The 14,426-nt window shown below is 36.7% G+C and overlaps 1 protein-coding gene across 1 annotated transcript; it reads right to left on the bottom strand.

The window, feature by feature from the left end:
• LOC107606324 lies at positions 12,831 to 13,977 on the bottom strand. Its single transcript, XM_016308374.1, has 4 exons — positions 13,846 to 13,977; positions 13,642 to 13,764; positions 13,256 to 13,544; positions 12,831 to 13,111 (listed from the first exon to the last, which is right to left on the bottom strand). Exons 1-4 carry the CDS (start codon positions 13,975 to 13,977, stop codon positions 12,831 to 12,833), a joined length of 825 nt encoding a protein of 274 aa, XP_016163860.1.

Genomic DNA, 14,426 nt, shown 5'->3' with positions numbered 1-14,426 from the left:
ATATACATATAAAATTATTATATATTAATACTGTATTAAAATTAAATTCATATACCATTATTTAAAATTTATTAATAAAAAGATTTTAGTGGACAACTCTATGTATTAGTATTAAGTTAACTATAATTTTTTTTGGTATACAAGTTAACTATAATTAAATGTACGTAACAATGACAAATATTAAGTTATTCAAAAGGTGCCTTTTGTGATGGCTAGTTACGATCTATGGCTACTATGGTTATGGAAGCATGACTTGTGATGATACGAATTGACTGACGAGTTGGACCATAGGATTCTAAGTTCAAAGGACGTAACTCTCCTAATGAGGACGGTAATTATAAATGTCCGTGCTTAACCTTGTCATTTAGTTAAACTTGTACAAAAATAAAGAAAATTACTTGTGAAAATTAAATTAAGCAAAGTAGTGATGAAAAAAAAATTTATGAAAGAAGTAAATTTATTTTAAAGAAAATGAAAATTAGAAATATCATGAATAAAACTTAAGCAGTAGAAAGAGACCCTGAACGCTGGCTTTCATGGAAGAAAACTTAAGGTTTTAACCGTCACCCGCGTAGGCGACGAGCTTGTTCTGATAGAAATTTTCTGGCTGTGGTGAAGGAGGACCTTTTGGCAATAGTATGAGCTAGTTTTGTCAAGCATGGTTAGTAATATGTTGAACTCTCGATTTATAGAGATTAGGAATTTGTTTTGTAAATGAAAAGCAATTTGGAAGGAGACTTTGAGTTTTTAGGCCATTAGACGAAGAGTGGAGATCAAACTCCAGAGATGAGGAGCAGGAGACAGATGGGCTCGATGTACCAGCGTCAGGGTTTTTTTTTCTAATATTAAATAAAAAAATAATTAATTCCTAAAACAAGAAATTTCAACTTTATTTTCAAAAATATGATTTTTTTTGTAATTAGGTCAAGTTCGTTGCACCCTCGACGAGCTCTAGGTTGAGTTCGACAGATAAACTCCGATTTTGTGGTTTATATTGTACTTAATTTGAGGGATTTTATCACCTTTTCCCACATTTATTCAATGAAATAGCATGGTTTTGCAATTCTCCCTTGATTTGTGCTTAAATGTGAAAACATGCTTTTTAGGCCTTAAAATAGCTAAATTCAATTTACTTTAATTCCATTCGATGCCTTGATATATTTTTTGAGTGATTTCAGGTCTATAAGGCAAGTATTGGATGGAAGAAGTGAGGAGAAAAGCATGCAAAGTGGGAGAACTCATGAAGAAATGAAGGAACCGTAAAGCTGTCAAGCCTGAACTCTTCGCACTCAATCGATCATAACTTGAGCTACAGAGGTCCAAATGAAGCGGTTCCAGTTGCGTTGGAAAGCTAACATCCGGGGCTTTAAAATGATATAAAATTTGCTATATGTTGCTTTGCGTTCAGGGGCGCGCACGTGCCATGTATGCGTGCGCGCCGATGCTACTCGTGGCCCACTAAAGTGAATTCGCCCCCAGCGATTTCTGAAGCACTTTGGGCCCAACCCAACTGATTTCTGATACTATTTCATGTAGAATTCAAGCTTGGGCAAGGTGGGAGCAATTTTTTGGTAGTATAGCATCATGTAGGTTAGTTTCTAGAGAGAGAAGCTCCATCTTCTCTCTAGAATTAGGTTAGGTTAATTTCTCCTAGATCTAGGTTCAATCTCATCTTTTCATCTTGTTTCCTTTACAATTTCTTGTTCTACTACTCTATTCTTCTTAGTTCTCTTGTCAATTTTAATTTTATGTCTCTTTTAAGTTTATAAATATTCATGTTGGATCTTGTTTACATTTAATGAAATTTAATGTTTGATGTTCTTTCATTGATGATTTGAGTTGTTGATTTATTTTTCTTGCAATTGATAGTTGGTAGATTTTACTATTTCTTGCACATTTACCATGCTTTCCTTTTATGCCTTCCAAGTATTTGACAAAATGTTTGGTTGGGCTTTAGAGTAGCTTTTGAGCATTCTTGGCTTGGGAAGAGTAATTGGGCAATCTTGAGTCATTAATACCCAATTTACATTGGTGATTTAGAGTTGTTAGTTAATATCATTTTTAATGATGCTAATCTTTTGCTAATTCAATTAGTGAGTTGATTAGGATGTTTGATTTGAGATTAACTAGTCTTGTTTGACTTTCTCTCATAGAAGATAACTTACACCTTCTTCCAATGTTGGAGGTGACGAAATGAGATAGATTCTTGTTAATTGTGATATGATTGATTAGTCTTGTTTGACATTCTCCCTATGTGAAGATAACATGATACCTTCTTCCATTTGTTGGAGTTGACTAAATAAGATGAATTAATCATTGTATGACTAGGATAGAAAGCCTATGATCTCAAACCTTGCCATGAATGTCTCTCTTTATTAATTACTTTCTTTAATTGTTATTTTTACTTTTCTTGTCATTTATTTTATTGTCCGCTTATCAAATCAACCCCCCATCTTTATAGCCAATAATTGACCACTTCGTTGCCATTCCTTGTGAGACAACCCGGAGTCTAAATACTTCAGTTATAAATTCATTGGAGTTTGTACTTATGACAACTTAAATTTTTTATTGGGAGGATTATTTGTTGGTGTAGAACCAAGGTTCTGAAAACTGGACAGGACCGGACGATTCGACCGGTTTAACCGCAAATCGGCGACGCAAACGGTCCGTTCCTCCTGTAGAAACCGTTCTGAGAAGAACCGCTGAAGAACCGGTGAACCGACCAAAAACCGGCCGGTTGGGCCGAATCGGTGACCGGCCGGTTCTGCATAAACGACGCTGTTTTATAGTTTTTTAGAAAAAACCCTTAACCCGACCCGACCCGCTCATGGAGCACCCTCCTTTCTTCTCCCGACCCCATTTTCATGATTCATTTGATTCTGAATCATCTCACAGTGAGAGAAGAGTGAACCCTAGCCGCCGTGAACCCTAGCCGCCCAGTCGCCCTCCTTTGTCGCCCGGTCTCAGGTCATCAGCGGCACCGCGTCGCCTGGTCCTCAGCCCAAGTAACCTTCCATCTTTGCCTGGTTCCCTGCCCAGTAGCCCTCCATCTCCATCGTCTTCATCTTCTCAACACCAGCAGGCAGTAGTCCTCTCATCGTCTTCATCGTCACGCGGTCTTCAACAGTCAACACCAGTAGCCCTCCGTCGACCCCAGGTGAGTGACTCGTCCTCTACTCATCTTCTCTGTTCTTCGCCTCTGTGAACTTCCTCTGTGAAATTGATACTCTGTGAACTTCGACTTCCTCTGTGAACTCAGATTTTAGTTTAATTGTGAATTTCCTTTGTTTGTTGGTTAACATGACTATCAAAAAATCTGTTTGTTGGTTAGCATGAGAAATAAATAATCTGTTTGTTGGTTAGCAGATTTCTGCTTGTTGGTTAGGGTGAGAAATAAATAATCTGAAAATTAACTGGCTGGTCTTCTATTTTGCAGCTCAATTTCTGTTTGTTGCTCAATTTCTGTTTGTAGCTCAATTTCTGTTCGTTCCTCTGCTCAAATTTGTTACTCTGTTTTTGTAAATAAGCTGAAATTTGTTGCTCAATTTCTGTTTGTAGCTCAATTTCTATTCGTTTCTCTGCTCAAATTTGTTACTCTATTTTTGTAAATAAGCTGAAATTTGTTGCTCAATTTCTGTTTGTAGCTTAATTTCTGTTCGTTCATTTGCTCAAATTTGTTACTCTGTTTTGTAAATAAGCTGAAATTTGTTGCTCAATTTCTGTTCGTTCCTTTGCTAAATAAGCTGAAATTTGTTACTCTGTTTTGTACTTTGTTAATACTGGAAACTTACTCGGTTTCGCATAATTATTGACTGGCTGAATTGCTAGGCAGAATTGCTGTAGGAAGAATTGTTAATGTTCATTGTGTAGGCAGAATTGTTAATGTTTATTGCTGTGGCTATTTTTAATTTCATATATGTTTTATTAATTTCAGTTATGGAAGATAGTATTAATCAAGAAGCAACTACTGATAACAATGCTTCTAATGATTAGGTGAGTATAGTATATTTAGTTTCTAATGATTTATTAGAATGTTGTTAGTTTATAATATAATGATAACATGTCTATTTTATTAGGTGAAATTGATACTGATTTATATCAAAGTGGCGGTGGTAGTAGTGGTCTTTATGCTGCATCTCTTGATTCTTCTGCTGAACAGGGTGGGAATAAAGGTGAAAATCATCCCACCGAAGCAGATTTGCAACAAGTTCTTGAGGATTTTGATGATTGATAAACCATATAGTTAGGATTTAATATTTAGATATGCTTTTATTACTATTTAACTTTTGAGTTTGGATTTTGATAAGATCATATGTATTTGGTTGATGATATTTTATGTAGTGTTTTAAATTTTGAAGATATTTTAAGATTTATATCAGACTATAATTATATTTTAGGATGTGTATTTATAATTTATTTATTATTCTATTCTAAAACGGTTTTTTCGGTTGAACCATCGGTTGAACCAGTTAGACCAATGAACCAGTGAACCAGTGACTAGAGTGGTTTGATAACCGGTCCAGTTTTCTGAACTTTGTGTAGAACTATACTTGCACCGAGAATTCATTTTGTGTGAAATTCTATACCGACACGACAATTTTCTTAAATCAAAATGGCGCCGTTGCCGGGGAGTTGCAATGGTGTTACATTATTGGCTATTGTGAATATGTGAATATGTTTGTCTTTTGCTTGTTTGTCAGCTTTTGTTAGGCTTAGCACTTGTTGCTTATTTTTGTAGCTTTTGTTTTTATTTGTTATTATGAATTCTCATCCCTTTGACTTTGAGTTTGGCTCAATTTATGTTGTAGGAAATGAGAACTATAATGACAATATGCATCAAGGATGGAACAATCAAAGGTGGTAGGAGCCTCAAAGGATTGATCACCCTTCTTGGCAACAACAACCTCCAGATTCTTATGGGTATAATCCTAATCCTAATGCATATCAATCTAATGGATGTGGTGACCCTTATTGTGATTGTCAACAACCACCACCACATGCCTATGAACCACCCCTCAACATGGTTTTGAACCACCTTACTCACAAGCCCCATACCACCAAACACCCCCATATGGCCTTAATCCTTATCCACCATACCAACTACCTTGTGAACCATATGAACCATATGAAGAACCACCCCAATTCCACCACCAATACCCTCAAGAACCACCACCTCCATATTATCACCAAGATGAATCACCTCCCATGTATGATAACTTTCAACCACATAATGAATTTCCCTTTCCACCACAACCCTCCATGGAAGAACACCCATATCCATCCATCCAAGAGCCAATGGATCGTCTCAAGGAAGCAATGGATCGGCTTCAAGCAATAATCCATCAAAAGGAGCAAGAGGAAGCCCAAAAGAATTATGAAGCTATCGAGGCTAACCTTGCCAAAATTAAAGCCAACTTGGACTCATGGAACTCATGCAACAAGCAAAGCATCTCCACGGATGAATGTGAGAAATCAACCAAAGAAAGGAGTATGAAGGAGATTTCAGAATCTCAACATGAGGACAAGGAGATGGGGTATGTTCTGCAACAAGTGGAGGAGGAAGAGATTGTTGAAAAAGAAGAAGTGGTTGAAGAGTTAGAGGAAGTTGAACAAGAGGCGGATTTCAAACTTGAGAGCACTTCCACACCAAGTGACATTGTTGATGATTTTGTGGAAGTTGTTGAACCTTTCTTCCAATGAGCTTGAATTTGGTGTTGAGGAGGATAATGCGCAACCTCCTAAGCATATAATGAATGATGAAGAATTGGAAGAAGGTGAGCAAATAACAAATCTTTCTCTTGGAGATGAGCCCACACTAACACACGATCCTTTGGTATTTGAGGAATCTTCTCCTCTTGAAATTGAGGTGGATGTTGAGACAAGTTCTACATTACCTCCAAGTTGTGATATGAAGAATGGAGAAGAGCTAGAAGAAGTTGGTGAAGAGGTGGTTGAATGTGAAGAACTTTGTCAAGAGGAAGAGGTTGAAGTGGAAGAAGCTTGCCAAGAGGTGGAGGTATTCAAAGAAGAGCACAAGGGAATGGAACTTACAAGACCATTGGAGACATCCCTTCCTAAGTCACCATCCAACATAACATTCAAGTGGGTAAAATTCTTATCTCTAATCTTTACTTTCCCACTTGAATATGGTTTGATTGAGACGGATGGGCAACTTAGAGCTCTTTGTGGGGTTAAGAGCAAAAGAGAATTTATTAGTGGGTAGAAATGCCAATCAAGGTTCCTTATGGTTGGAAACTCAAAGTCTAAGTGCAATGGTTGGTATAGTCCTCAACTAAAGGGGTGTAGGAAGATGCTTTGGTGTTTACTTGAGAATTCGGATCACTTCTCACCCAATTGGAATTGTGATGATCAACTTGAAGATGGGTGTAGAAATAAGATTTGGGATCTGGGAATATATGAAGACCAATTTTGGAAGCCCTTAGCTTGTGTGGAACTTCATCAAAGCTTGGTGGCATTGATCTTGAATTTTGGAGCTTACTTGAAGTCCAAGCATTGGTAGAAGTTTTAAGACGAGTTCAAGCATAAGCCACCATGACAAGGAGCTTCCCAAATGTCCAACTTAAGGACTTAAAATAAAAGTGCTAGGTGGGAGACACCCCACCATGGTAAACTCTTTCCATTCTCTTGTAAATATAATCAATGGATGAATTGGGTTGCCATTGTTAGGTAGTTTTCTTCTTTACATACTCTTGTTTTAATATTTTGGTTGTTGGTTTGTTTGATTATATTTGTGCCTTAAGTTGTAGCTTAGTTGTTGTTGAATAGTATTTTGCTTGTAGTATAAGTTTTGTTTTTAGTGTATTTGAAAATTTTTCAAAAAACCAATAAGATTTGTTGTTATATTTGATTTTTGATTGTTTTAGAATGCTTGTAGATTAGGAGAGTGCCCTATTTCTCTAAAAAAAAAAAATGAGCATCCGCGTTATAGATTAGGAGAGTATTAAATTCTGTGTTTGTACTTCTAAAAAAAAAAAAAGGGAATCGGCGCCCAAGCGCGCAGTGCGCGCGCGCGCGGGTGGTGCATATCACACTACTGGTACAAAAATCCGAGAGTTGTGCCCACTTTATGCCTACTTTGTGCCAGGCGATCCGCGCGTAAGAACGCATGGCGCGCGCGCCGATTGTCCCTGCCGCATCCGCGCGTGAGCACGCATGGCGCGCGCGCGGATTGTACCTGCTACATCCGTGCATAAGCACGCATGGCGCATATGCACGGATTTGCACCCTGTTTTTCTCCTTTTTCCTTTCTCCTTCTTTCTTCTTTTCTTCTTCTTTCTTTCTACTTTTTTTTTCTTTTTCTTCTTCTTCCTCTCTTAAAATTTTTTTTCCTTTAAAAAAAAAAATAAATAAAAAAATAATAAAAATAATAATAATAATAAAAAAAATTTTTCTTCCATTTTCTTTTATTGCATTTGCTTATTTTCATTTATTGCATTTTAATTTTGTTTTTATAACTTGTTCTTATTTTCTTTTCTAAGTTTCTTATTTTAATAATAGTGTTGAATTCTCTTACTCAATTGTTGAGACTTTCTTGGTCAGTATTGGTGCTCTGTGACTTGTTGCATTAATTGCAATATTCGCTCTACACAACAAGATTAGTGTTTTAGTCCTTCCTAACTCATTATTCTTTGTTTTTATGCCTCATTACCATTGAGTTAGGATAAGACCAATTGCTCTCATACTTATCACTAATCTTGTTTGTGTCCACTCTCTCTAGTTGAACTTGATGCTTTTGAGTGCTCTTCATGCTTTGACTTTACTCTTGCATCAAGTATTAGTTGATATGCCCTTTGTCTATATTGCTTTCTCACTTACATGCGTAGCTAACATGTAGTGAGAATTTTACTCTTATTTGGCATTAGCCCCGCCTACGTTCTACTTGCTTTGCTATCTTTGTTGTAGGCATAATTTTCTTTCTTTTTTTTTCCTTTTAGGTTGGCCACCAAGAAGGAAAGGAATGAGAAAGCTTCTAAATGGGGCAACAAACAAGTCCACCCGCACAACCTTTTGAAAGATCTCATCAATTGTAGCAACCCGTCCACTTTGCTCTTCCTTGCATGCACCGAGGACGGTGCAAATTTCTAAGTGTGGGGAGATCGTCCGACTGACCTCTATGGGTAACAACTTCCTTTTTCAACACCAATTTTTTATTTTTGTCTTTGTTAGATTAGTTGTTGCATTGCATGATAGATTGCATGTTAGTTAGAATTTGTACATATTTTTACCACTTCCTTTTTATGTTAGGACTACTTGGTTAGGGTGACGATTTCTTTTCCAAGAAACTGTTTTTAGGGCACCCTACCAATTTGAAAACAATTTTTGTGATGAACTTGTTTGAAGAATTTATTTTGGAACATGGTTTTTGAGTTAAGAATACAAGCATGTGAGTTTTGAGCCAAATTGTGTGGTTACATCTTATAACCACTTATTTTCCATTCTTGTGTGTATTGTTCTCTCTCTATGATTGTAATCTTTGATTTGTTTGATTCTTTATGTCCATTGTTCCATGTATACATGCGTTTATATGATTGAGGCCATCATTTCATATAGCTCACTTACCCAAATAGCCTACCTTTCTTCAACCATTGTTAGCCAATTTTGAGCCTATTTAATCCCTTTTGTTCTTAATGTTAGCACATCACCACCCCTAAGTGAAAAATAATAAATATCCTTAATTTGTATCTTTGATTAGCTTTGGCTAGTGAGGGTGTGTATCATTTGGGTATGGGAAACTTGGGACATTGGTTGAGGTAAAAGTGTAATTTTTATTTCTTTCAAAAATATTGGGAATTGGGTACATATTCATCACTATATGTAAAACCATATGCATTGATATGTTTGTATATACTTTAGAAAAAAAAATGATGATAAAGAAAAAAATATATATAGAAAAAGAAAGAAAAAAAAAAGCAATAAAAAGGGGACAAAAATGCCCCAAAGTAAAGTAACCATATCAATGCATATGGAATGTGAATTAAAAAAAAAAAAGAATGCATGAGTATGTGAAAAAGTGGGAATCATGGGTAGCTAGGTATTGTGTTAGAATTATATAGGTTGTTATATGTGTTTGGTGAGATCTTAGGTTAATCAAAGATTCAAATTTCAAGCTCACTTGACCATATGCATCCCACCTTGACCCTAGCCCCATTACAACCTATGAACAAGTCCTCATGATGAATGTATGCATGCATTGAATAATTGTTGATTGTTAGATGAAAAACAAATCATGGAAAGCATAATTAGAAGAAAATTGAGTGATCGATCCCATACACTTGAGCGACTAGAGCGGATACACTTTCGGTGAGGGTTTGATGCTCAATTCCTTGTTCCTGGCTTTCATGAGCGTTCTTCTTGCAAGTCTATTTGAACTTCATTTTGATATTTGAATTGGTAGAGTTTGTGAGTTGTCATATGACCTTTACCCTACTTGCTTATATATGTTCTTGGAGATTGATTTACTTTTAACCAAGTAGGTAGAATCATTTTACATTTAGTTGCATTCATATAGATAGGTGCATATAGTTTATTTGCACTGAATAAATGTTCATACCCCTTTTCTTGTCCTTCTTTATTCTTAGCATGAGGACATGCTTGGTTTAAGTGTGGGGAGATTTGTTAAACCTTGATTTTGTGGTTTATCTTGTACTTAATTTGGGGAATTTTATCACCTTTTCCTACATTTATTCAATGAAATAGCATGGTTTTGCAATTCTCCCTTGATTTGTGCTTAAATGTGAAAACATGCTTTTTAGGCCTTAAAATAGCTAAATTTAATTCACTTTAATTCCATTCGATGCTTCGATATGTTTGTTGAGTGATTTCAGGTCCATAAGGCAAGTATTGGATAGAAGAAATGAGGAGAAAAGTATGCAAAGTGGGAGAACTCATGAAGAAATGAAGGAACCGTAAAGCTATCAAGGCTGACCTCTTCGCACTCAATCGACCATAACTTGAGCTATAGAGGTCCAAATGAGACGGTTCTAGTTGCGTTGGAAAGTTAACATCCGGGGCTTTGAAATGATATAAAATTTGCCATATGTTTCTTCGCGTTCAGGGGCGCGCACGTGCCATGTACGCGTGCACGCCGATGCTGCTCGTGGCCCACTAAAGTGAAATCGCCCCCAGCGATTTCTGAAGCACTTTGGGCCCAACCCAACTCATTTCTGATGCTATTTCATGCAGAATTCAAGCTTGGGCAAGGGGAGAGCAATTGTTTGGTAGTATAGCATCATGTAGGTTAGTTTCTAGAGAGAGAAGCTCCCTCTGCTCTCTAGAATTAGGTTAGGTTAATTTCTCCTAGATCTAGGTTCAATCTCATTTTTCATCTTGTTTCCTTTACAATTTCTTGTTCTACTACTCTATTCTTCTTAGTTCTCTTGTCAATTTTACTTTTATGCCTCTTTTAAGTTTATGAATATTCATGTTGGATCTTGTTTACATTTAATGAAATTTAATGTTTGATGTTCTTTTATTGATGATTTGAGTTGTTGATTTATTTTTCTTGCAATTGATAGTTGATAGATTTTACTATTTCTTGCACATTGACCATGCTTTCCTTTTATGCCTTCCAAGTGTTTGACAAAATGCTTGGTTGGGCTTTAGAGTAGCTTTTGAGCATTCTTGGCTTGGGAAGAGTAATTGGGCAATCTTGAGTCATTAATACCCAATTTACATTGGTGATTTAGAGTTGTTAGTTAATATCATTTTCAATGACACTAATCTTTTGCTAATTCAATTAGTGAGTTGATTAGGATGTTTGATTTGAGATTAACTAGTCTTGTTTGACTTTCTCTTATGGAAGATAACTTACACCTTCTTCCAATGTTGGAGATGACGAAATGAGATAGATTCTTGTTATTATTGTGATATGATTGATTAGTCTTGTTTGACATTCTCCCTATGTGAAGATAACATGATACCTTCTTCCATTTGTTGAAGTTTACTAAATAAGATGAATTAATCATTGTATGACTAGGATAGAAAGCCTATGATCTCAAACCTTGCCATGAATGTCTCTCTTTATTAATTGCTTTCTTTAATTGTTCTTTTTTACTTTTCTTGTCATTTATTTTATTGTCTGCTTATCAAATCAAACCCCCCCCCATCTTCATAGCCAATAATTGACCACTTCATTGCAATTCCTTGTGAGACGACCCAGAGTTTAAATACTTCGGTTATACATTTATTGGGGTTTGTACATGTGACAACTCAAATTTTTGATCGGGAGGATTGTTTGTTGGTTTAGAACTATACTTGCAATGAGAATTCATTTTGTGTGAAATTCTATACCGACACGACAATTTTCTTAAATCATCGACACACTATAAAAGCAGGGTGGGTCCATCCTCATTTGTCCCTTTCTTTCCTCATCTCTTCTCCAAAATTACTCTATTCCTCCTTTTTGTCTTTTGGCGTACGTGAAGTTCGTTATCCATGATATCCTCCGTTTCAGGTAAGTAAATAATATGTTAGTCAGAATTACTTTTTTCCAGGGTAGTTAGAGTAACTGTTTACATATTAGTTAAAGTTATTAGTTAGTGGTTACATGTTAGTTAGAGTTACAAATTTACTGTTTACATGTTAGTTAGAGTTATTTTTTACATGTTAGTTAGACTTTATAACATGTTAGTTAGAATTTTTATGTTATTGTTTTTAAGTACAGTTGCTGTTTATTGTTTATAACATGTTAATTAGTATAAGTTGTTAGTCAATTGTTAGTTAGGTTACTCAGAATTATTAGTTTAAGTAATGAATTACAAGGTAATTAGTGGAATAATTAGTTAGGTTAAGTTAGAGTAGAAAGAAACATGATTAGTAAAATTTAGGATTCAGTTAGTTATTAATTAGGGTTGTTTAGGGTGTTAGCTAACATCGTCATGTAGTTGGGATAAATTTTAGTTAGTAAGTTTATAAACTGATTAAGAAGTAAGGTAGACAATTAGTAGGTTTAAATACGTTGTTTTTGGAATTTAGTTGATGTGAAAGGAACTAAGTTCAGTATATGTTGTTTGATTTCACTAGAGTGTGGTTAGATGGAGTAGCAGTTATTGGGCTACGAGGAGATGCTTTACAGATTAGATCAAGCCGAGCATATTGCTGGCAGACTCGATCGAGTGGTACACTTTTATGATTGTTGTTTATTTCATTGTAATTAATAAACAATTAAGTTGTTATTTTAGGTGTTCTCGGTTAATTTTTTTTAATTTTATGTTTCTGTTTGGTAGGCATCTTGGATCTTGCGCACCAGGTAGAATTTGATAACACGTTCGGAGCAGATTAGGCCATATCCCAGATGAGTTGGGTTTGAGTATGTGGCCTATATAGCTGAGTTCGAGCATGACTGGCCACTTGCCTCAGCGTTTATAGAGAGGTGGAGGCCTGAATCGCACACGTTTCATCTACCATGCGGGGAAATGACTATCACCCTGCAGGACCTGGCCTATCAGCTGGGACTGAGGATCGATGGTGATCTTGTGAGTGGATGCATAGGTGGTTAGGAGAAGCACCATCAGGGATGAACCATTGAAAACTTTTGTTAGTAGGTACTAGGTGTTGTTCCCGGCCCAGATGACAGACAGTCACAGACCAAGTGGACTGTAAAGCTCACATGGTTCCACAACACGGTCATCGGAGAGTTGGAGCAGGATCCTAGTGTCTTTTGAGGTACACGAGAGGGTACATCATGCAGTTGATAGGGGGTATCCTATTCCCAGATGCATCTGACTCTCGGGTGCATATCAGGTGGCTCCCCCTCCTGGAAGACCTTGAGACATGTGTCTGTCTGAAATCACTAAGACACTGGGTTGTGGTCACATGTTGCCACAGATACGACAGAACGACCATGCCTCCTTCATCTCACCCTCAACAACGGTAAATGCAATAAGTAAAATGTTTGCATTGCCATCTTGAGCAATGGCCATCAACAACTTCCCACCGTATTTACCATATAAATGGGTACCATCAATAGAAATATGTGGCTTGCAATGCTTGAAAGCTTCAACACACAGTGGAAACGTCCAAAAAACCCGATAAAACATGATTGTGTCGGTTGAACTAGGCCAAGGCTGTGTCACAAGTTGCACCCAAGTACCTAAAGACCCATTATCAATTAGCACATATAGACAGTGTCTTTTTTAATAGTGAACAGCCACAATGAAATAAATTTTACCGGGCAAGTACATCTACATAACGAATAACCAGCGCGAAAGCTCGCTGTATAACTCCTCCTAATTACCATATGTTCTAGCAATGACTTTCTGTTTTGCAAGGCAAACCTTTCTGTAGGACACCTTGTAACTGAAGTGATTCTCTAGACCTCCTTGCAGCACCCTGATGCTGATTGTTGGATCCGCTTTGACCATTGTGAAAATGTGTTGAGCAATCACCTTCAAAGTCAACCTACGATGGTCTTGACCTATTGATGTTTGCATGCAAATATGAGGACCAGTGTATCTCCTAACCTCCCACTTTTCTTGCTTCTGACGATATGATATAAGTATGCTCCAAGAACAACCAGGCCCAAACTGGATACACAGTGAATTATATCTCAAATATGCTCCAAGAACAACCGGGCCCAAACTGGATACACAGTGAATTATATCTCAAATGGTCACTCTCTACTATTTTATACTCTGCAGCCCTCATGATGTTGTACATCTTAATTGCCAACATGACTTCTTCCTTGTTCTGAAAGTGTTGTCCAACCTCAAACTCATTGCTTGGATCCTCTTCAGAGCCTCCTTGCTTAAATGACCAATCCAAAGTCATTGCATCGAGATTCAACCGAGAGAAGTGATCCGGTCAGTCATACAATCGAGAAATCACAGGCTCTGTCAAAGCGATTTGTGTCTCACCGTAGTAGTTCATCTCTTCTTCCCCGTCGCCATCATCAGAAATTTTGGGTGGTTCATCATCAGCATCGTCTCCGTCATCGGGGTTAACTTCATACTGATCCATCATCGGATCCCTGATGGCAGAACCCTCATGACTCTTAACAAAAATCTAACTCATAACTAGAAGAAGCATTTCAACAAATACCTAGTGGGCAATACAAACAAACAACACATAAATTGCAAGAATCAAGGGAATCTACAACTACAAAAGTAAGAGATCAACAATAGAGAACCAAAGTAATTATGAAACAACAAAGAAATCATGAATTGCATTAAAAGGAAATGTAGATCTACAAGAGAATCCATAGACTACAACTAACAATACAAAAGAACTACAAGAGAACTACAAGAGAAGAAGAATTCTACAACTACCAGAGAACAATTAAAGATGGAAAAGGAAAATTAGAAGAGAAGAAGAAGTAGATCTAGATCTAAGAACTAAGAACCCTAATCTAGAGAGAGGAGAAAGCTTCTCTCTTTAGAAACTAACTAAAGCACGATGAAAACTAAACT

The sequence above is a fragment of the Arachis ipaensis genome, chromosome B01, assembly GCF_000816755.2.
Source record: "Arachis ipaensis cultivar K30076 chromosome B01, Araip1.1, whole genome shotgun sequence".
In the NCBI taxonomy this organism is placed as follows: domain Eukaryota; kingdom Viridiplantae; phylum Streptophyta; class Magnoliopsida; order Fabales; family Fabaceae; genus Arachis; species Arachis ipaensis.
The sequence above is the reverse complement of the archived record's forward strand: the minus strand, read 5'-3'. Positions and strand labels throughout refer to the sequence as shown.